We start from the raw sequence: 23,261 nt of genomic DNA on the forward strand, positions 1-23,261 counted from the left end.
TTGCTTCAACCCAAGCAATAGGTAGACAATACAAAACACCACTGTTGGGTTTACACGTCTGTGGTGTGCTTCGAAAGCCCTAAAGTAAACCACAGGGCAATGAATCGCTGCAATAAAGGAATGCAACAAAAACTTGCTACCACTACACAGTGTGACATTATGGGCTGGGATCCTGGGGGGGCTTGGTGACTGCAGGTCAGGCCCCCCTGTGGTGCACCCATGCCAGGGGGTGAACAATAGGCATAGTGACCATGAGGCCGTTAAAGCAGGACTGTCTCGGGTGGAAACTAGTTGGAACTCTGCTGGATGGTTCTGTCTGGCCCCGCAGCATAATAGAAGGTGTCCACATAGCTTAACCTGCACTGTAATGTAAAGAAATACCTTCTGGTACATTGGCCCATTAGATGTGGATTTATGCATTTTAAAAAATTGCAAGTACTCTTTAATTTTATAACTTTTATAATTGATTGTATTGTCATTTTTCTTATATATAGTTAAACAAAACAATGAGTTTTACCCTAAAAGCTAAGAGAAGCATAAATCAACTATTCAATGGTGATTGTGTTGCATACTAATCCAAAACTAAAATTATGATTGGGTCAAAGTAAATTAAACTCGCTGCAAGTTACACAACCGTCTGGGAATGGGGCTGATGTAACTCGTCCATTCTCGGAGTCTATCACAATCAGTTGTTTTTCTTCGTACCATAGACCTCATTATGTTAGCTCTATAACACATGGCAAAGATCCCTGTCACCTCACATTTCGCCTGTGTACCTCCACAGCCACGCCCCTTCTCTTAGCTGTTTAACTGCTGCCCATGGTCTCAATTCAACTACCATGGACAACACATTTATTAGCAACGTCCCCTGGACAAGCTATGTCTTCATGTGCAACCAATGGGAGTGGATACATTACAATAGAAAATAAGCTGAAATTAAGTTGTTTTCGGATCGGGACAAATCTATGTTAAGACCACTAGATCTCGGGCAGCTGGCTGGAGGATGGGTCCACTTACACAGGCTCTGTTCTGAGCAGGCTATGCTGGGAAAATACACAGATGAAAGCAACCTCATCTGCGGAGGAACAGCCACATTCTCAAACCAAGACCAAAGTGTGCATAACCCCAACCGGACTACATTGTGGTCTGTGAGAACGCTCCCATGTAGTCGCCATGTGTTTACGTTTGTGTGTGTGTGGCCAGATTATTTTTAGATGTCTCCACACAAGACTGAATGTTAAAGGCCAATACAAATAAGTCACGATATGTACTTAAGGCATACAAAAACATCTAACATGATCACAGAAGGGTAACAATGGTATCTACATATAAATATATATCTTCACAGAATAATGCCCACACACGCTTTTCTTCTTTCTGCCACAGGAGGGCAGCATGGGCCTGCAGAGGAGAATTTACATGCGTGAGTCATCATACATGTCCAACTAAATGCAAACAGTCAAATCATAGAAAAGACATTCGAAAGCAAATAATTTTAATGTGTTTTATTTCTTTAAAGTCCAAGTCATCAACATAATAAATAATACAAAACATTTCAATTGAAAACACAAGACAATGAGACACTTTGCACTTGCTTGGCTTCGTTGGGCTGGAGAGAAGGAGGTCCTTCTCCCCCCCAAACGACTAGCTTATAGTAGTTATGCAGGGGTACAGTGGAAGTGTTAAAGCCCTGAAGACCTAACGAAGCCATAGCCTTCCACTGGGGGATAACCGACTTATTTGGCAACACAAGAACAAGCAATACAGTTAACTCAAAGTAAAAGAACGACAACAGTACAACAAAGTACCTCAACACCGACCTGCAAGCAGGCCTGCATATTAACACCAAAACTATTATTTTCTAACAGCACGCTCACAAAACTGCAGCTATCCATGAGCAAACTGGACATCGATACAGGCTTATGCTGGCATGTGTGAAACAGGTTGGGTATTCCGTTTGGAGTTCCTAACTTAACGAAATTCCGTATTCCACACAGATGTTACCATTTGGCACACTTTGAAGATGTTCTCTACTGATGTTGGATAAACACACATTGGATTGTATTAGTTTTTTCCACCTAGCTACCAGGTAATAAGTACTTGGTTGATGGTAAGTGTGCATTACATGCTATAAGAAAGTCAACTCAGAACCACTGCTTAAAACGGTATAGGGGGTGAGTGTACACACACACCCAGACCTCGTCAATAACAAACTCATTCACAAAGTTTAGTAAGAATTGGCTGAATGACATTAAAATAAACGTAAAATCACAATCACACACCCACAGCCATACAGGCTTAGCTTTTAAAAAAAATAAAATCACATGAAAAGGTTGTCCGTACCGATACAGAGTATGCAACAGTGACTGCGATGTCGTACTTACCAGTGTTAAAGAAATGGGTTTAAGACTACGATCTACAACGGCATGAATTTCTCCCACTGAGGCGACGGAAAGGCTCTATAGGCACGTCCCGTACCCCTTTGTCCGTTGGGTTTCCTAGCCTGTGCTGCCCAAAGTCACGGTGGCAGCAACAGGGGATCTACGCAAGGAGGAAACTATTTGGATTAGTACACGGATTAGACAGGCCGGTAGGCAATAGCTTGGGCACCTCATCAGGGGGTCCTTATTTACTTGGCACAAAGTGGTTTAGAAAAGAAAGTAAATAGCATCTCAAGGCCCAGCGCGTACGCTCCAGAAAAACACACCGCTGCCGATGCGACTCTAGGTTAAAGTAAAGGCTTTTGCTGAATTTTTATAAACAAGAATCAATTCAAATGCTCTTTTCATTCTTTTGAGTAAATGCTTATCTTCCATAACGGGCGGGTGGGCAGGGGGGAGGAGGAGGAGCTTGGAGGACCAGCAGGTCTTCTTTGGTGCAGACAAAGCCACCAGAGTTCCATTCAGATTCTACTTTGATTAAACATGGAAGTCCGGGGCCCCGCCGTAGCACACAGGGCCTTCAGCGGGTCCCCAACACCGGGCCGGGGGAGCGGGCACGGTCAGGGGTGCGTGGGTGGGGTTAAACCTGGCTGACGGGCAGGTCGGCGGCGTCCAGATCAAGGGGCGTTGGGTCGGGGAGGCGGGGCTCGAAGCTGCTGCGCCGTCGCCACGGCGACTCCAGGTCGTGGGCGACGGCCGGCCGGCAGGTCACGGCGGCAGGCGGGACGGGTGGGCGTGGCTGGGCCGCGGCAGGAGACTCATGAAGTGCTCGCTGTCCCAGGCCAGGCTGCGCGGGACGAGGGCATTCCGCGACACCAGCGGCCCCCCACCGCTGCTGCTGCTGCTGCTGGTGGTGCTGGGGGGGGTGAGGGGCCCGGGGGCCGGCGGGCACAGAGGCAGGTATGGGCGGGCGAGGTGCGGGGGCGCCCGCGGGGGTGCGGTAGAATGTGGGAGGGCAGAGACGGCCACATTGTTCCTGCGATGGGTGAGAGACAGAGAGAGACAGAGACGAAGAGAGAGAGACAGAGACAGAGAGAGAGAATCACAGCCATAAAGAAAGACAGGGAGTAGGTATGAGAAATCCAGGCTTCAGCAGTTGGGTGTCACAGTGATATCGGATGAGGTGTGTTCAAGCCTCGTGTGTAAAGCATAAATAGAGATGGTTACGGACTCTAAAGGGTCCACAGGTCTGCACTTCTTGAGATGACTGAGCCCAGCTGGCCCTGAAGTACAAGGTGCAGGAGACAGAAGCAGCAGCAGTAGTAGTAGTTGCAGTAGTAGAAGCAGTAGTAGTAGAAGAAGCACTAGTAGTAGTAGTAGTAGTAGTAGTGGTGTTGGTAGAAGATTATAGCTTGCAGTGGTAACAGGAAGCAGTAGAGAACAGTGTCTTCTAAGACGTGGAGGGGAAGGGAAGCCTTTTCCGCTGGCCATCATTTCACTCTCTGAAACACACAAACACGTCACACACAGGAACAGGGGAGACCGGTAGTGAAGCCGAGTATTAGTATTAGTCATTAGTCCCATTGTTAGTCCCGCATTTGATCTACCACATAATTAAACAAAAAAGACCAAAACATCCCAAAATCTATGACTTGTAAATTACAGTTAGACCACGCCACAGCACTGCGAGCCGCTAAACCCACCGCTAACCCCAACCCTGTTTTAACAACACCACACGTCAGTGTAGAGTAGTGCAGTGGATTAGTAGACTTGAGAGGAGAGCGACGACTAACACCTGAATTCTGTGGCAGAGGGATACGTTTTCACATACAGGCAGCGGACAGGAGGGAAGAAGACAGACAAGCAGGTAGTCACACATCTAAGACAGGTGCACAGCTGCAGAAGGCTGCAGAGAGACGGAGAGAAGACACAGGGGGAGGGAGGGAGGGAGAGAGACACAGACCGTGAGAAGTGTGCACGAAAGAGAGGCGTATACATTATCGCACACAAACACAAGCGAGCCAAGACAAAGAAACAGGAGACAGATCTGTGCTCATGGATTCTATATATGCACAGATCAGGTTGGCTTGTTAGTGTTTTGCGAACAGTGCAGGTATATGAATACATCATACATACAATGGGTCAATAGGAGAATATTGCATCGGTGGGTGAGGTAAACTCGGTAAGCAAGCGGGGGTCGGTGGTTTCGGTTGTATGTTCTTTGTAAAGTGAGTCACAGCAGAACATGCAACTCAGATGAAACGTGCATGCCAATGTCTTTCTGGATAAGTGCTTCCCTGCGTCAAGCGTGTTCATATTATGGGACGCATTCGATGAAAAACAAAAAGTAGGCATCCAAAATGTGGCAAGGAGGGTCAGTGTGCTCAGCGCGTGGGACAGAAGGTTAGGGAATATTTTAGTATAAGGCGGGAAAGGGCGCGAAAAAATATAGTAAGAGCAAAACCAAAAGAGAGCTGTCGACGATAGGAGCGCGCAATATAGCGCCAGGCCATGAATATTCATGAGGTATGTTTTGGTTCACACAAGCAAAGAAGCATCGGAAGAGCGCCGTCAATACCAGCTTGTGCCATGTCCCTAGAACAAGAGTCAGCCAGAGAGCGGAAGACAAAGCGTAAAAAGTCTGTTTTAGGGAGCGTTTTTAGGGGGGGGGGTGGCGAAAACCAAGGGTGACTTAGAGTGGAGGACGTACGTGCTGCTACACTCCCCGATTCGGGTCGTATATCGCTGTATGCAGGGGTTGGACAGTCGTCTGCCCTGCCGCATCTGCAACAACACAGTGCACAGCTGGGTTAGAGCAGCTAGGCCGTCCGGGCATAGGAGGGCGGAAGAGGAGGAGGATCAGGGAGGATGAAGAGGGAGATGGAGGAAGAAGGAGGGAGAAGGGAGCAGAATGAGGGAGGGAGTAGGGAGCTAAAGGAGGTTGAAGAAGGAGGGAGAAGGGAGCAGAATGAGGGAGGGAGTAGGGAGCTAAAGGAGGTTGAAGAAGGAGGGAGAAGAAGGAGGGAGGACGAAGAGTAGGAGGAAAAAGGAGTGGAGGGGAGAGGAGAGAGGAGAAGGAGAAGGGATAAAAAGGAGAGAGGAAGAGGAGGAGGAGAGAGAAAAAGGAGAGAGGAGGGAGAAAAAGGAGTCAGGAGAAGGAGGAGGACTATATTGACTAAGAACAACCGTGGAGGAGGACCACTCGGGATCAGAGCAGAGGGTAAAGGTAGGAGTGCTGCATCGTTTCCTCCGTGCTTCTACATGCGCTCCTCGGACCCGGGCCACGACGCCGTGCCCTCACCGGGGGCCTGAGCTCTCGTTGTTGTGTGCTAGTGTTTCACGGTCCATACTCCAAACAAACAAACAAACAAACAACGCACAGCAGACTACGGACACTGATGGGTGGAGAGGCCAGAGCATGCATCAACACCCCCCCGGCCCCCCAACCGTGCACGTTGGGGTGTGTTGGAGGGAGGGGACAGACCAAAACACGCGCTGTTAAACAAGAGGCGATGTCGCAAGCAAAGGGAGAACCTTGAAGAGAATGCAGTGGGAATTAAGAAGAAGCGAAAGTCAGAAATGGATTATTTTCCATTTGAACTGGAAATCGGGTGGATCCCTAGATTATGTTTTGTAGACTTCCAACGACGATATGGAAACCTGTGTGCGGTGTTTCAACAGTACCTGACACTTAAAAATCTAATAGAAACGCGTTTCACCAACAATTGGGCTTTGCCCATGCTGACTTATAGCTCTCACTTTGCCCCTTGATGCTATTTACAGCCTGCATGGTGCTGCAGCCTCAGTGTGTGTGTGTGTGTGTGTGTGTGTGTGTGTGTGTGTGTGTGTGTGTGTGTGTGTGTGTGTGTGTGTGTGTGTGTGTGTGTGTGTGTGTGTGTGTGTGTGTGTGTGTGTGTGTGTGTGTGTGTGTGTGTGTCTCTCTCTCTCTCTCTCTCTCTCTCTCTCTCTCTCTCTTACTGTGGCTGCTGATCTCCCGGGGCCCCTCTGGGCCACGATGGCCCCTGAGACGGCCTTGATCCAGCTGTGCATCTCCTCAGGGCTGTCGGCCTGCAGGGGGAACAGCAGCCCGGGTCATTGGTACGGACAGACAATGGTTGGGTGAGCACCTACAGTTCGTGATGCATGGTGCATAATGAGTACTGCCCTTTTTGTCTTTACCTGTATATAAAAGGTCCTGGACTGGGTGACGACTTCAAACAGGTTATCCCTCATCAGAATATCACTGCACATAGAAAAACAGAACACTTATAACCACGTTTGCAAAGTTCCAATGAAGGACAAATGCATCCAAAGTGAACCCATTGGAGAGTGCGTGAGGAGGCGGGGGCCGGGGAAGAGGGGTACAACACCGGGGCGGGTCACCCACCTCTGTTTGCACTCCTGCACTTTGTGCACCTCCTTCAGCAGGATGGTCCTCAGCGGCTCCTTCTCCTGCGAGTGCACACAAAGGAGAGCGGAATGGGAGCCATTTAACACTAAATATGGTGGACACCAGTGGTGGACTGTGGCTGTGTGCACGGCCTCATTAAGCCAAGGCTTATGTAACTGTAAAACATAAGAGGGCAGCGTAACCAGTGCATGACCGCGCTGTAGAGCTTGCGTTGCGTTATCTCTTTGATTCTGTATCGAGGGCAAAATTCAGGAGGATTTTGTCTATGTTGCACAAACGCAATCCCGTTTCCTGCTTCCATGTGCACGTTATCAAGTCTGCTGGAATTCCGGTCCGCAACATATTTTGCTGTGCATGTGGGAGGACTGTGCCGTACACCAGTGTAGCTCCTACAGATATCTCCCTCACGTGTAACGAGTTGGAGCCATTTGATACTGTAGAGACAGGGAGATAGAGGGCGAGACAGCGAGAGAGAGCGAGAGCGAGAGCGAGAGAGAGAGGGCGACTGTCCTTGGGTGTGTGGTGTTGCTGACCCCGCAGAATTCTGACAGTGGTGTCAAGTAAGGGCAAACGGCACCAGCCCGAGGGGGCACGGTCACATTATCGCACTTAGGCTGCGTGTATGAGTTGGCCCCACATGGGAGGGAAGGGAGGCGAGGGGAGGGGGGATCATGCGTGTCAGGACAAGCAGAGCGTAGGCAGTACATTCCACTGACTGAGTGTGTGTGTGTGTGTGGGGGGGGTTGGAACATGTCAGAACTCAGACACGCTGAATGTGATGACAGGCAGCCTGCTAGAGGAAGAGGCCGCCGCCCCCGCGTTTATATCTGCAGGTCGAGCCTCCGCAATAGGTATTGAAATGAAATAATTACCAGATCTGATTTGAAGTAACTCATTGAGTTCTCTTCTAGGAGGAAATACCGCCGCTTCCAGTTCCGCATCTAGAGGGACGGTGGAACAAAATGGAGTTCAGCTCATGAGTTTTAAGAGATATTTGGTGTGCAACATTGGCAAACACTATGGCATCTTCACTTTGCCAGCTAGCAATTACTCTAATGAGGCGATTTCTTACTATAATTACCCTCTGGAGTAACATCATGCCAACAACCAGCATCATCAATTTTTAATTAGCAGATGAACGTTGTGTGAAAGTCAGTCATTACTTTTGCCTTGCGAACCAACGTAAAAAAAGTTGCAAAATATAATCTTAAATTGTTTTAATTCCAGATGGCAGCCCAGTGCATAGGGCCGATTGGAGGACCCCAGGCTGACTGGCCCGGGGGGGGGGGGGGGGGGGGGGGTCAAGGGTAGGGATGGGGATCAAAACCCGGTTCTATCAAGGACCCGGTTCCACTTTTTTCAAAACCCGAAAATCATTAACGTTTGGCCTTATCGATACCACTATTGAGTCCCGTCATTCATTTTTTATTTTTTTTTTGTCCCGTAGGTGCTGTAACGTAATATTGTGTCCCTCGAGTCGCGTCGCGTCATTTAAATCAAATCAATACAATCACTGCAGCGTATCCACCGATGTTTTTGAATGGAATTGTAGGCAAACGGGTAAAACAAGTGAAGTCTGGCAGTTAACTTCGCTTGCGAGGATGGCTGAACGGGTGAAAATCATTCATCGTAAAGAGGGGAACACAACCTCAATGGCCAAGCACATTAGCTATGTGCATCAAATAAAGGCCAAATGCAGTGCCTTCAACTGCCTCTGAGTTGAAGACTCCTCCTGTCTCCTCTTCTCCTGTCGCACCACAGACGGGCCTGTCTTAATCATCCACACAAAGTACGAGCGGTAATCGCACACACAGACATTGTCCCTGGTCCCGTCAGTTAAAAATAGTAATTGGCAGCATACAAGATAGTTATCTTAAAAAGTAAATAAAGTTTCAGATGTGCTGCGTGATGATGTGTTGAGGTTGGCTCAGTAAAATGATTTAGGTTATCATGATGCATTCAAATGTAACATAGAGAAACGGTAAATTAAGTTTTTGTTTTTGAGTTTGTGAGAAACATAAGTAATACATACATGTTTCTGTATTACTAATACATTTGTATAGTGCTCTAATCATTTTTGTATATAATTATAACTACTGATGCCAATATTTATTAAGAATTACATATTTAATTTAAAATAAAATTATTTATTTCCTAAATATTTTCCTCATCACTAAAAACACGTATTCCCACCAATTAATAGAAAAGTATCAATAGTGGCATCGAAAAAGCCTTGGATCGTTAAGGAGTATCGAAAATGGTATCGATACCAATAAATATTAATGATCCCCATCCCTAATCAAGGGTCACTCACCACGGCTCCCTGCTTGACGCAGTATCCCGACTTGATGACCGTCTGCTCCTGCGTGGGCCTGCCCAGGAAGTATGGCAGCTGGCTGTGGGAGCGCCGCATGGCGTCGCGCTCCGCCCCCTCCGCGCTGTCGCCCCCTTCATGCTGGAGGACCACAAAACATATGACATATAAGTGTATATGGAAAACTGAATCAGACAAACTGGGTTGTAAGTAGGATTTCAGAACCATGATTTGGGTATCATTTTATAAACTGGCGTTGGTCATCTTTCAGTGAGTGAAATGGAATGTGAGAAAATCTGTATTGAGTGGTCTCTGTATGAGATCATTTGCATTTCAGACGGCCCCTGTTCACTCCTGACCTATCAGGGCATCAGCGACCCGATAAAAATAAGTACCGGTATACATAAACGGTCCCCAGTATTGGAGCGGCGGCTATAGGTGAAAGGCTAATACAAACATTACTACGGGCGCACTCACACTAGGCAATCTGTAAGTACCGTGCCCCAGTACATTTCACACCTGTACCGTGTTCAAGTACGATTGCCCCCCCCCCCCCCCTCTGCTGTGCGCTGGCCTGTACTCACTAGGGCTGGCCCGAATGCCATTTTTCAGGCTTCGAATACTCGTTGGTTTTTCCGTGCGAATATTCAAATACTCGTCCAGAAAAACACACCATCAAAACAACATTAATAATCCCTATATACTCCCTGGAACCGATTTTGACAGTATCTGCATATTTTGTTGAAGATTTAATAGCTTCGAATGTGAAATAGTAGTTCTTAGTAAGTTGGAGTTACTTAGTTTTTCCCCCTGGAAGCGAACAGCTGTTGTTCCGTACCAAATCAGCTGTCCTCTGCGATCTCAGCCCTTGGTGTCGCTTATAGTTTGCCTCCCTCGCTCTGGTAACGTCACGTAGGCCTACGTGTAACAACGAAGGTCCGAATACTGATTTAAGCTTCGAATACTAATTTTCCAAACGAGTATTCGAATAATTCGGGCCAGCCCTAGTACTCACACTAGGCAATCTCAACTGGGCCCGAGTACGGTTGCCTCTTGTACATATGTCATCAAGTCGTACCAAGCGTCTGCTGCTTAGTAGAACACAGAGAACACAGTTGACACTTTACAGACTTTGTTGCTTATTTGGAGCGGTTCTACTCAGATACAGCCCTCTCTCACTGAGCGTTTTAACACTACCAAATAGGCTGTTTTATGCACGACTTTTTCGCGGCATGGTCCGCGCGTTTACACTCCCCGAGGTAAATTGCCTGCTTGAGCTAGAACCCCGATTTACCCTCCAAGACCCTGCACACATTGGTGGTTTATTGGGTTTCATTCTCTTGTAAATGCGACTGCTCTGCGGTTCCAGGGGGGGGGGGGGCTTGGGTAGTGGTGTTGCTGCGCTGTCTCTTCATTCATAAAAAAATAAAAACATTTTGGAGTGTACAACCCCGCCTTCTTCAGTGAACCAAGAAAGCCCGCGCCGTGACGAACAGGGTATTTTTGATCAAAAACTCAACTTCACTATCGCACCAACGTGAACCGCTTGCCGTCATGTTTATTGTTTAATGGGAAAGAAGGGTTGCATGGACTATACTTCATCCAGCTCAGGTTGCGTAGCCGTGCGTGTGCGCGTGTCGGCTCATTAGCATCTGTACCGTGGCCTGAGCACACCTCTCTGAAGTGTGCTCAGGCCACGGAATTGAAGTGGACTTGAGAACAGTTGGCGTGCTCACGCTAGCCAAACGATCTAGACTTGAGCACGGTACAGGTGTGAAACAGACTTGGGCACGGTACAGATGGCCTAGTGTGAGTGTGCCCTAAGACATTTATCAGGATAACAGTATTAAAGTTATAATAACAATAATAATCAAAAATATTTGCTTGGAAACATGTCACATTGTAGAAGTAAAGCGTTTCACATCGTCTTTATAAACTTGAATGACAGTGTTACACCAGGCCTAATAGGTGTGGTCGTAGAGGTGTCATTGTGGCACTGTGCATCCATGTAAAGTTAGAAACAACCCTGTACCTGTGTCTGTGTGACGATGGGCACTCCTCCGATGATCTCCGTGCGGTAGGAGACCTGCTTCTTGGAGCCAACCACATCCTGCAGCACCTTCTGGTTCTCTGCGTTCTGCTGCCCGTCACTCGGCTTGGGCACCTACGGGGGAAACCACACACACGAGAAACCTTTATGACTTACGCACTAATACACACACAAGGCCTTTCTGATGAGGCCCTGTGTGTACATACATTGGATATGCAGCTCTTATGATGGGGACATCAAGTAAAATGATAACATTACAATAGGAATGATAAAATATGTAGGTTCAAGAATAGAGAGAAAGAAGAAAGCAATACATGTTCAACCAACATGCAGACGTAATAAAATACTGATAAGTCACTGTGTGTGAGTGAGCGAGTGAGTGAGCAAGTGTCTCACAGTGATCTTGGTGGCTTTATTGAGGGCGTTGACCCAGTCCACCAGGTCCTGCTGATCGTTGGCCTGCAGGAAGAACTTTCTCATCCCGGCATTGATTACTAGACAAAGACAAAATGAACGGAGAAAAGATTTTCGATGAAGACTTCTATTATTCCTGATGGAAAATACTGCAGTTAAATAATTGATTTGGTCCATGCCGTGTTTAAAACCAGTGATCTTAATCAAAAATGTTGAGATCAGAAATTGTATCATCTCAATTTTTTACGATACAAATTTGCCAGTTTATATCTGACCGTTCTAGACTCTAAAACGACAATCGGTGCAACTGGCCATCTATCGTGCTACTTTAGCACCCTCCCCATTGGCTGATCCAACAGCTGTAGCCAGGCTACCAATAACAATGCAAAGCGCGTGCTGAGCAGGGTGGTGCGCTCGAACGAGAGCCAATATGACGGAGCATATACAGCGCAGGCCTCCATTAACAGCCGTGTGAATCTCGACCACCGGGTTAGAAAACAAACAGTGGTCCTCTCTCTCCAACACACGGCAACAAATAAATAACAAACGCATGACCGACCTAGGAGTGGTTCTTACCAGTCAATGTGCATTCTGCCTCAACTACCACTGGGTATTATTATATTGTATAAACACCAGGACGATACGACACCAGATAACAATATTTGTATTGTTAAGACTCAATTTTCATTAACATCCATGCCTAAATTTCATCATAACAACTGTTGTGTGGGGTATCTTTTTCCAACGGTTGCCAAAGCTAGCATAGCTAGTTCCTCCTGGCCGTTGTCCACCATCTTTGTTTATACTTAAGTCACAATTTAGATGGGGAAAGATTGGCGAGATCTCCGGATCTGAAAATCAGGACTGGGATGTTGTGGAATGGAATCGGTTAGGGAGTATGTATGGTGTGTCGACGCTAAACAACCGAAACAGTTCAAGGTACCTCAATCATCGTAAGGTGTGTGGTCTCTCACGTTTGCTAAATTAAAGAATTGTCTGGTGTGTACCTAGCATTATCAGTACTAAAATCTTTTATCAATAATAACTAAGGTATGATGGGCATTAACCTTCAGGCCGGCACCCTCCACATCTCCCCTTACGCAAATACTTTCTATTGAGGAAATTGTGAAGCATTTTGAATAGAGTAATTGAATACAGGCTTTTCGCGTAGTACAGAATCGCTGATCTCAGCAAAATGTGGCAGCCAGCAGGGCCATTTCCAAATATCTCCGGACCTGAATCAGGCTGTGATTAGGATGTCAAGCAGCATCCTGTTGAAAACTTGACACAGACTATCTCGTGTCAGGCGTGCACCGGTCTCATAAGTACACAGACTCTGCCAGTCCTGTATTCTGCAGTCACGCACACACAAACACTCACTCACTCCCTTTACCCCTCATTAAATGGGAATGGATCATTAAAAAGATATAACAAGCTTTGGAGGTCGGATCCCTGAACGACTCCATACTACAGAAAGATGATGATGGCGTGTTTATACAACATGCTTTGGTCAGGTCAAGGGTAAGAAATACATCTGTATTGGTTTATTTGGAACAGTGGTAACACATGTGTTTTCAGATAGATATAACAAAGTGTGTGGACACACCAACTGCTTTACATTACTCAATACAGTACCATGCGCCCCTAATAAAGATTGAAAAACAATAACGCCACATGTATAGTTTAGAGGACAAGAGGGCACATGTGTGTGGTCTAAACAGACAACACCAGCTGATCAGGGCCGATCTGGTTAATGCAGCGGGGAGGAAGGAGGTAAGCTGAGGACAGACTTCGTTATTCTGGACGATGGTCAGCAGACGTTATCTTAACATCCGAACTGCTACAGGGAACAGTCAATAGATACAGACCAGTGTCTAGGATCTAGTATGACTTCTATTCAGAAAAGTTATGGAACTAGCCAACTCTGTGATAGCACCACCCACCCAGCTCCTCCAATTTCCACACCAGACCAGGACTGACGCTTTTTTATTATTTATTATATAAAAATGTATTTGCGAGTGGTGACATTTGAAATTAGTTTAATCTCAAGCTGGGCCTTGCATTTGGAAAAAGTATCCATGTATTTATCAATTCTTGTATCAGTTACGATCAGAACTAGAAGGTATCACGATAAAGCCTATTAGGCCGACCATGATGAGGAGATAAAAGGCCTCAGACAGAACATCGGCTGTGTTTTCACTTCATGGGCAACAAAAGGAAAGGCCCCCAGTGGCTACCTTAGGAGATATGGATATAATAACAAGGCCAACAATGACATTCACCTTTTAAATTACATGAACAACACGCCATACTCTGCGCCAAACAATCAATGTTTGGTATTCTTAGTATTTTGAATATAATATATACAGACAGAACAGTTATATGTCACATTGGTGCCGACATTTCTGGTCTCCTTCAGTTCCAGCAAAGCACTATTTGGTAAACTGGTCTGCGGTTCAGACATGGTTTGCTTTCTCCCCCGTGAGCATTTCAATCCATTATCTTGCACGGACTGGAGCTTACGTCTTAATAACTGGCACGGCTGGGGGCTCCCTTCTTTTGACTGTGAGGTGTTTACATTAGGGTTCAGGGGAAACCGTATGAAACCAGGTGAAATAACCGGAGCAAGTGACTACTACTTCTTCTGATTTCTTACCGAAACAGAACTCTGCCTTGGGCCTGAGCTTGGTAGCATCGCTGACCTAAAATAAAAACAGAGAGCTTTGAGTTACATACAGCAACAATGATGGCCACTATAAAGCAAGCTTTTATAGGATTAATGAGGTTTATGGGACAGCTTTGTATGCTATGCATGTGTCTTCTTACTTTGGAGATGTAGGTGAGCTTGAGAGAGCCAACACAGTCCGCACCAATAGGTAAGTTCTGCAGGGGAAACACAATGGCACATACTGCTGAGCAAACAAAACCAGACACCCCCACGAATCCAGTTCAATAAATAACTTGCTTACAAAGCACGGAATTGCATCTGACGAAATAAAAAAAGACATGAAAAGACGCACAGTGACCCCCCATCTTGCCATGCAGATCAGCAAGCAGATGAACCAGCGGACTTCATGAAAATTTCAGCTGCCTAAAACTATAAAAAGCATGTGGCTGAATAATTGAAAACATCCCTTGTTTTACATGAATCATGAATAAGTCACTGAACAGGAGTCTACATACATAGAGAGCATGATGTAGGAACTAAACTCATCATGCCTCCAACCCACAGACTGAGTGAGGACAACTCTTTAGTGTGTGCACGAGTACCTTGGACTCCAACCAATCATCAACAGCCATAACTGGGTCACATAATGTGTCAAGGATTTCTACCGTCAGATTTTATTCATCCTAATTGTTAGCAGTTAGCTGAAGTCTACATTGCTTAACGCAAAGCCACACAGATACATAACTGCTTAACTACAACCCAACCATACCCATACCTTTATATTATGTATCAAGCAAGTGATTCATTGTATACAAAATCCTGTAAGACTATGGAGGTTTTCTTCTCTTCCTATTCTAGCTTTGCTCCTGTGTGCTCACATAATAATAGGTACTAAATAGCAAATGGCAGACCAACAGGTTAATGACAACATCCTCATCATAGCTCACATCATAATCCTCATGGTCATAGAAGGGTCAGATTAAAGGGGTAGTTCGGAATTTTGGACATAGGGCCTGATTCCGAAGTGAGCATTGGTATTCTATATCACTGGAGACAGTTTAACACATTTCATTCAGTCCTTCTAGTTGCAGAGTTCGCTCGTGCTAGGCTAGCGCACGTCAACGGGCAATGCTAGCCTGCTATTAAAAACAGTACACCCGAGGTAAATCAATTATAACGACAGACTATAAATCTAAATGTTTGTTTATAGAATAATGTTAGAAAAAAAACCAACCTTGCATTGCATTGCATTTTGAGGGGAATTGCGGGGTCTCAGCAGCAGTGTTTATATTCCTGTACGTAGGCTACGGCAGCGGCGGACTGATACCTAGGTTACCTGCCTGTCATTGCTACAAACGCAGAGTACAGTGAACGAAGGAATTCTACAAGCGTATTAAATTAACAAGTTATGGCCACGTTTGGAGGAGTTAGCGATGCATCTGCTTTTGAAGACGATTATGAGGAATTTGTTGTATCCAACGAACCGTACATGTACGAGCGGTGTTTTGATGTCAAAGCCAGCAGCAACAAGCCACAGTTGAGTCCTTTCTGGATCTCGCACTGGAAATTGGTGGAAACTTTGTGGTGCCCATCTGTACCGTTTATTTCTACAATTTCTAAAAGCACACTGAACCATCATGTTGCCTAGTCGTTCAATTGCGCTTCTGTCCCACGCTTCTCTGTTTACGTTCTTCTGTCGTGATTCGGTTACAAACCTAACCAGCGCATAGTAGAATTCCGCTTCTGCTGAGAAAGTAGTCCCTCGGGTGTACTGTGGAGTGGGTAAGACTGTTTTTAATAGCAGGCTAGCATTGCCCGTTGACGTGCGCTAGTCTAGCACGAGCGAACTCTGCAACTAGAAGGACTGAATGAAATGTGTTGAAAACTGTCTCCAGTGATATAGAATACCAATGCTCACTTCGGAATCAGGCCCTATGTCCAAAATTCCGAACTACCCCTTTAACCTAAACCTTGGTTGGTCTGGTCGCAGGCTCTCTTCCCAAACCGCCATGGGCTTCCCCATAAACCCAAACAAACATGCCCTGTTCTTCAGTCTCCCTCGGGTCCAACCGCAGCCCAACCGCTATGCGCTGTGGAAACCTCAGGCCTGCCTTCAGAACCCTCCCCGGTAGACGACCAGTGGCTCACCGCAGCATGGTGCGCGTGGTGCCTTACCTGCGGGTTGTCCATGAACCACACCAGGCTGCCCGGCTTCGTGTCCAGGATGAAGTAGCGTCGCAGGAACTTGCCGCTGCTCTCCGTCTCCTCGATGTCAAGGAAGCCGCAGATGCGGTTCTGCCGATCCACGTAAGGCATGACGGCGCCGGGACATTCCCTGGCCCAGCGGGGCCGGGACAGGAGCTGAAAGGTGGCGGTGCTGGAGAGCACAGGCGTCTGGGGCTGGAGAAGCAGAGTCCTGGGGGCAGTGGAGGAGAAACGCCAGCAAAGAGAGGAGAAGGAGGAGGAGGAGGGGTGGAGGGAAAGAGTTAACCAGGAGTTTCAGCGTTGCAATGGCAGCCAGTTCCTCCTGCTCCCTCCTTCTCCGGTCTCACTGCCACCTGGAGTCTGCCTCGGTGCTGCCTGCCAGGGGCCCATGTGATCCCAACCACAACCCCGCCTTTATCCTTTTATAATCTCAGCCTCTCTCTCTCTCTCTCTCTCTCTCTCTCTCTCTCTCTCTCTCTCTCTCTCTCTCTCTCTCTCTCTCTCCTTCTCTCTCTCTCTCTCTCTCTCTCTCTCTCTCTCTCTTCTCTCTCTCTCTCTCTCTCTCTCTCTCTCTCTCTCTCTCTCGCGAGCCCCCGGCAGGCCCCTCCCCCTTGGAAGAAGACTCGAGTGTGGCCTTCAGATAGAGAAAACAAAAAACGAACAAACTGGAATAATAAAGAAACAGAAGACACAGGAGAGATGCAAACACTGGTCGGATTCTGAGTAATATTTAACCTTGTGGCGGCCGTCTGGAGACGACCCAGCCCACCCGAGGTGCTGCTACTCTGGGCAGCCCCGGCGTGGTGAATCATTAAACGCGGAGGAGCGCCGATGCATGTGCTTGTGCATGTGTGCGTCTCAGACCTCTGTGGGTGGGCCGTGTGCCGCTACTGTGGGCATATGGTTACGTCGGGCCTGTTTAAGCGGCCCATCCTTTTGGGGGCTGAATCTGAAATATGCGATAGAGAGAGATGGGGGCATTGCAAGCGTGAGATAAAGGCCCTCTTTCTCCTGCGACATTATGAGCGCTATGTGGGTGGACAGGGCCGAAGCCGGACAAAAGGGCCGCTTGTTTGTGCTTCCACCAAGGGAACGAGCATCATGGTTAGCCCCTGAATGTGACTCATCCCGAACATGGAGCGGGACGGACACACACACACACACACACACACACACACACACACACACACACACACACACACACACACACACACACACACACACACACACACACACACACACACACACACACACACACACACACACCCTGAGGAATAATCACGGGACAGTGATAGAGGGCTCGACGATGTTAATTAATTCTTTACAAGGGATCTTGGGAAGTCCATCTATTCACGTGCGTGCCCAGGGTTTCATTAGGCAACAGATGAAGACACACAAAGGCAGCGGCTACGCTTGTCATTTCAATCACATTTTTGTGATCGGATACAAGGAGAGACAGACCGTATCTAGACCGGGGACACATGGATGGAGATCTGTGATTGGATCTCTCATTTCCACAACCATTGAACCAATGCTTTTCAACTGAAATGCTGCCGTTGGAAAAATAGATTTCAAAGTAGGGCTGCACAGTGACAGATAGAGGCTACTTTATGTCAAATTCATTCAATTCATGAAGTCATCAACAGTAGTTATTTTCGAGAAAAAACCCTGCTAAATGGGATGACAGTTAATATCATTTTCACCCCATCTATAGAAGTACAGATATTACAAATGTTGATGTACTGGTACATCCCTACTTCAGTTAAAAATGTTCACCTATCAAGGAGGTGACTGGGAATAGGTTGGTAAGGAACTTGCAGAAATTATAGTCGTTATAGTGCTAAATGGCAAATTAACATAAATAATTCACTATATTAAAGCACTGTGGTCCGCCACAAAGCATTCCACTCATGTGAATTCGAGACATGGGCGTGGTTTTAATTAAATAACCAGTTATCTGTACACATATGGGGATGAGACCAACTATGAATGTGTGAATATGATCACAATGCCATGTGAGCCAGATCCGATCTGGGAATGTCCACACCTGACAGTGAACGGGTCCCAGCGTGATCACATCACAAAGGTTGCATTGAAACATCAAGTGGGTGAGTTTTAAAAAAACTGCAAACCTGGCAGAAAATACACCACTTTCATGAAGCTCTTTATCTTATATCCTAGAGTTGAATAGGCCAGAGCAATCATATTCCAATGAAACAGAAGAATGTGGGACTTAGTAGGAGGGAATGATCTTGGGATGTCTGATCGTCTGATAGAATGTAATAACACGGGAATCATAAAGGTTTAATCATCTTCTTGGCAGGCTGCTTAGTCTCTGTTAAGTTTACTGTAACATAACAAATGACAGAACTGAGTGAGGTAAAGAAGGTAAAAAACATCATCCCATAGCAGAAAGAGACGGTAAAGTTCAGTGAGGGTTGTGTTGGACTTTACACTCACTGAACTGTACTGTCTTTTGCTGCCAGGGATAAGTCCCCAATAAAGAAAGCTAAGAAAAGGCGTGTTGCTTTACAACCGGTCCCAAATCAAATAATGCCTCCAAGAGACTCAACGTTTACGTCTCAAAGTCTGTCGGTGCTCCACCTAATACATAATTAACAAAGCGGATAACCCCATATGACAGCACACAGAGAGGCAGTGGGGGCCATTAAAAATGAATATAAGAGAATAGGCAATGATCAGTAACCAGACCTGCTCGAGGACAACATGCCATGACATTCAGAGCGCATCCTACTTCCATAACGTTTTATATAACGTTAGGGCCCATACCAAATTACATAGCTCATCATATGGAGCAACGGAAAGGACATGGAAGGAACAGGATTCCATCCTTCTGCATAACACTAAATCAATCAAAAAGGTGAAAAACATGCTAAGCTGGTTTACATGCATGATTTATATGAGGGGGGACAGAAAGAAGTTATGATTTATGCGTCATTCAGTCTGCGGACAAGTTAACAGCTATTCCAAACAGGAACAACATTATTACAGCTGTTATCAGCATGTGGATTACACTTTGAAAATAAACAATAATTGGGCATACTTTGTACTATGAAATATGCTAATATGATTATTTGAAACTTCAAACCCACAAAACTAACGAAGAACCTACTCAGCTTGTAGAAACGGAAGCAATAGAATAGCCTACAAGCCCTTAGAGTATGCTGCCTGCCTCATGCCTTTATTTGTCAGGATAGCCTTACAAATTCCACCAACCAGGGGAAACCAAATGCAATGCACTCATGAAAGTGCACATGGCAGACCAACAGCTTCATGATAACATCCTCCTCATAGATCTCATCAGCATGATCATTCATAGAAGGGTCAGATTAACCAGAACCATGGCAGGTCTCAGGCGCTTTGCCCAATCAGTCATACAGAGTGTAGAAAACAGTTGAGAAAAGAAATGGTGAAAGACAATAACATTTGAATGATACAATCAAATCCCTTACGAGTAGTCCACTCCCCTGAACTCATGTTTCACCTGGATATGTGTCACATTACCGGTAGAATATACAAGCAGAGTGCAGTGTGATGTTTTCTTAAGAGGTTTGTACTTGTTTTGGTCTGAATGAGGGTGTCCCTTAACCAGACAAGCCTTGACAAGTTGCCTCCAACATGGAATCCTTCTTATAACTCAATAAAGTTATATAAATGGAAACTCCACAACTGATAATAGATTATGCCTATGATAAATTAAAATACTGGTCCATGGAACAAGTTTAAAAATGGTATGCAAAAGTGCACTCAAACAAAAAAATATATACGTTTGCTGATATATATATATATTTTTTTTTTATTTTAATCAGTCAAACCGGCAGGTTAATCCTAGTAAATGTAACGTTTGAGTCATATAAATCCAGATAGGAATGTGTGTACCAATTGTGATTGCCTGATACATAATTAGAACAAAAATAGCTGCCGGGGATCCGATTTGCCATGGATGACTAGCTGTACATTGAGCACTAAGCAATGCACACTGTGAGGAGAATCCGGCAGAACCAGAAAAGTTCAATGGCAGCCTGCAGCCAGGACTGGAGCCCTGCGGGTCTGCCCCGTTCAGAGGAGGGGAGAAGGGGTGCTGGGAGAAGGCTGAAGCCCTGCGGGTCTGCCCCGGTCAGAGGATGGGAGGAGGGGTGTTGGGAGCAGCTGCTGAGGGGTTTAGACAGCTCTGGCGTTTTATCTGATATTAGAAAGACTTTACATCCCATTCGAATGCTCCATAGCGCTACTCATCCATCAGCCCTAATGCAGACATCGGTATTAATATGTCCCTGTATGGGAATTCAGGGAAATGGCGTTTTCATGACGAAAGTCAAAGATGGTTCACTTATCATGGCCATGGATTGGTAGAGCTCACCCAAATTTGATCGTTGCTATGGTTTTCATGGCACGTAATCGACAGTCCACGAACATGGGTGAATTGGACGTATAATCCAACAAGTATTTGGATGACATTCATGTGTACCTGCTTTACAATAAGGTTAGCATCATAATGCTTCGCTGGGTCCAACACTAGCATCGTAGCTTTAGCTGGGATCCCGACGTGTTTGTTTATTACATTAACGCCATAAGAAGGAATACTTTATGTCGACAGCCTTATAAGAAACATAGATAAAATAGTGTTAGATACTTAGTATCCACACCCTGTATAACATTTTAGCGATAAAGTTATTCTGATAACGATAGCTAGCTGAAGTTTTGCCACACACGCAGCTAGGCTACTGACGTTAGCCAAGTATTGCTAAGTTAATCACAGTGTTATTTTCATACTGAACATGGCATCAATAACTATTTCAAAAAACATATTTCAGACCTTCCTTCCCAAGTGGCTTTCCTCAACCGTGTTCTAGACGTCAGCTCCGACCCTCTTCCTCATCCCATGCCCGCCTCACAGCCTCCTGCTCAACCCAGCAGCTCCAGGATCAATCTCGTTCAGATTCAGAACCGTGAGCGTTAATGAGGCGATTTGGTGCCATCGAGTGGTCGTGGCGTGTAATGACCATGAGCCGGGGCCTTTGGGGTGGCAGGTCGGGTTTTTTCGGCTTTTTCCGACGTTTTGCGTTACAGTCGGCCCCCTAAAGATCGATATTTTGAAACTTATATTTAATGTTCAAATACGAATTTAGGATCTGTCATCCCAGATATTAAGTGGAAATGTTAGCATTCATTTTGCTGACGTTTCATACGATCTGAATATTACTTGTACCTATGTTTTTGTTTTAGATGTCTTAGCATAGGCTATGTATTAAACATAACCAGTGCAATAACTTATACATGATACCATGCCTCAACACTGAGTGAACATTTTGTGAACATTTTCATTGGTAGTGAGAAAAAACTTTACACTCAAGAGGGAGGAGCTTGGGAGACAGAGGGTTTTCGGAAGGTAAATAATGACACCGATGATGATCCATCGATGATGGCAGAGCAGGAGGCAGACAGCCACACCGAGCTGAAGGTAGGCCTGTTCCTACCCATCGGACCCGTGGCCAGAGTCCGGTCCCACAGCGACGCCTCGGGCTTCAGGTCCAGAGTGTTGTTCAAACTCAGGGGCGCACGGTCAGGTAGGAGTGTTGTGGCTTTCTAACCAATCTAACATCCATAGAATTCCCCTATTCATTTATTGATTGGCCTTAGGGGCTTATTCATTTGAAAAGACAGGAATCGTCTTGTATAACTATTGATTATTTATGTATCTATGTATTTGTATAAATATCTATCTATATCTATCTATCTATCTATCTATCTATCTATCTATCTATCTATCTATCTATCTATCTATCTATCTATCTATCTATCTATCTATCTATCTATATCTATCTATATATCTATCTATATATATATATATATATATACTCTAGATATCTATATATATATCTATATCTATAGATATAGATAGAGAGATATATATAAATAGATATAGAATACACCATGGCCCAGTTCTAATACAGTTTAAGTCCTCGTCAAGATGCTTCGGCTTAGCTTTAATTACTTATTATAATTAGATTTGTCTTCAGATGTAGCTGTTTGGTGTCTAGAAACTATTTGTTGAATCTGTAACCCCTCATTACCCCACCTAACCGGGCAACATGCAAACAATGACGTCTTTAGCAAAAACCTACAGCTCTCAAACCACCATATCCTTTTGTCCCCTTTGACAAATGTCAGCTGCATCAAGCCTCACAAACCCACATCCTGCCTGACACTTTATGTGGCACATGCTGTATAGTGTCACCTCGATTCACGTGGCTTATTCATTACATCATATAAAATGATCATATTACTTTAGCCTATGACCTAATGCCCGAATATTGATGGCGAAATGGATTTGTGTAATTGCTGTCAAATTGATTGAATTTTAGAGAAATCACCAAGTACCCCAAACATCCACATTATATGTGCATATGTTTAGGGATGCCCTTAGCTAAACAACCCCAAACTCATCCCTATTCAAACAGCAGGGGGCAGTGATAAACTTTTCTACTGCCATAATGGTTTGCAAGGGACGGAAATAAATCCTGCTCTTGTTTTTCTGAATTAACGACATAATTATCTAAAAAATGGTGCCCTATTCTTCTGTCTAATTGAGATCCCTCGACATTGTGTGAGGAACTCTCACCTGCATGGAGTAGGCCTACAGGCTGCTCATCAGCCTGACCCACCAAAGGGGATTACAAGTACAGGGTCGATATAAGCTATTTACGGTATTATTGAACATTTCAAATGATGAAATCCAACTGTTTGCTTGACCACATCTAACAGAAGGGACTGCATTTCATGATGCATCACCTTAT

At 45.5% G+C, this 23,261-nt stretch overlaps 1 protein-coding gene across 5 annotated transcripts; it reads right to left on the minus strand.

The window, feature by feature from the left end:
* Nucleotides 1-940: 940 nt before the first annotated feature.
* LOC130404613 (pleckstrin homology domain-containing family A member 1-like) lies at nucleotides 941-21,438 on the minus strand. 5 transcript variants are annotated; one of them, XM_056609436.1, is made up of 13 exons: nucleotides 21,281-21,428; nucleotides 16,414-16,654; nucleotides 14,397-14,453; nucleotides 14,227-14,272; nucleotides 11,553-11,650; nucleotides 11,139-11,270; nucleotides 9,107-9,247; nucleotides 7,665-7,733; nucleotides 6,769-6,833; nucleotides 6,561-6,624; nucleotides 6,360-6,449; nucleotides 5,092-5,165; nucleotides 941-3,417 (listed from the first exon to the last, which is right to left on the minus strand). In XM_056609436.1, the coding sequence occupies exons 2-13, from the start codon at nucleotides 16,552-16,554 to the stop codon at nucleotides 3,150-3,152; spliced, it is 1,245 nt and encodes a 414-aa protein (XP_056465411.1). In that variant the 5' UTR covers nucleotides 16,555-16,654; nucleotides 21,281-21,428; the 3' UTR covers nucleotides 941-3,149. The 5 variants fall into 5 exon arrangements, with proteins under 5 accessions (XP_056465411.1, XP_056465410.1, XP_056465414.1 ...); XM_056609437.1 differs by lacking the exon at nucleotides 941-3,417 and adding an exon at nucleotides 4,146-4,287; XM_056609435.1 differs by lacking the exon at nucleotides 5,092-5,165 and having other exon boundaries at nucleotides 21,281-21,438.
* Between the last annotated feature and the right edge of the window lie 1,823 nt (nucleotides 21,439-23,261).

The sequence above is a fragment of the Gadus chalcogrammus genome, chromosome 15 (assembly GCF_026213295.1).
Source record: "Gadus chalcogrammus isolate NIFS_2021 chromosome 15, NIFS_Gcha_1.0, whole genome shotgun sequence".
Taxonomy (NCBI): Eukaryota; Metazoa; Chordata; class Actinopteri; order Gadiformes; family Gadidae; genus Gadus; species Gadus chalcogrammus.

Bases quoted from the DNA above. Each gene is read 5' to 3' on its own strand.
- LOC130404613 (XM_056609435.1), bottom strand. From the start codon at position 16,554: ATGCCTTACGTGGATCGGCAGAACCGCATCTGCGGCTTCCTTGACATC. The intron at 14,454-16,413 runs GTAAGGCACCAC...TTTCCCCTGCAG, and splicing joins GGTTCATGGACAACCCGCAG to AACTTACCTATTGGTGCGGA. The intron at 6,450-6,560 runs GTAAAGACAAAA...TTCCCCCTGCAG, and splicing joins CCAGGACCTTTTATATACAG to GCCGACAGCCCTGAGGAGAT.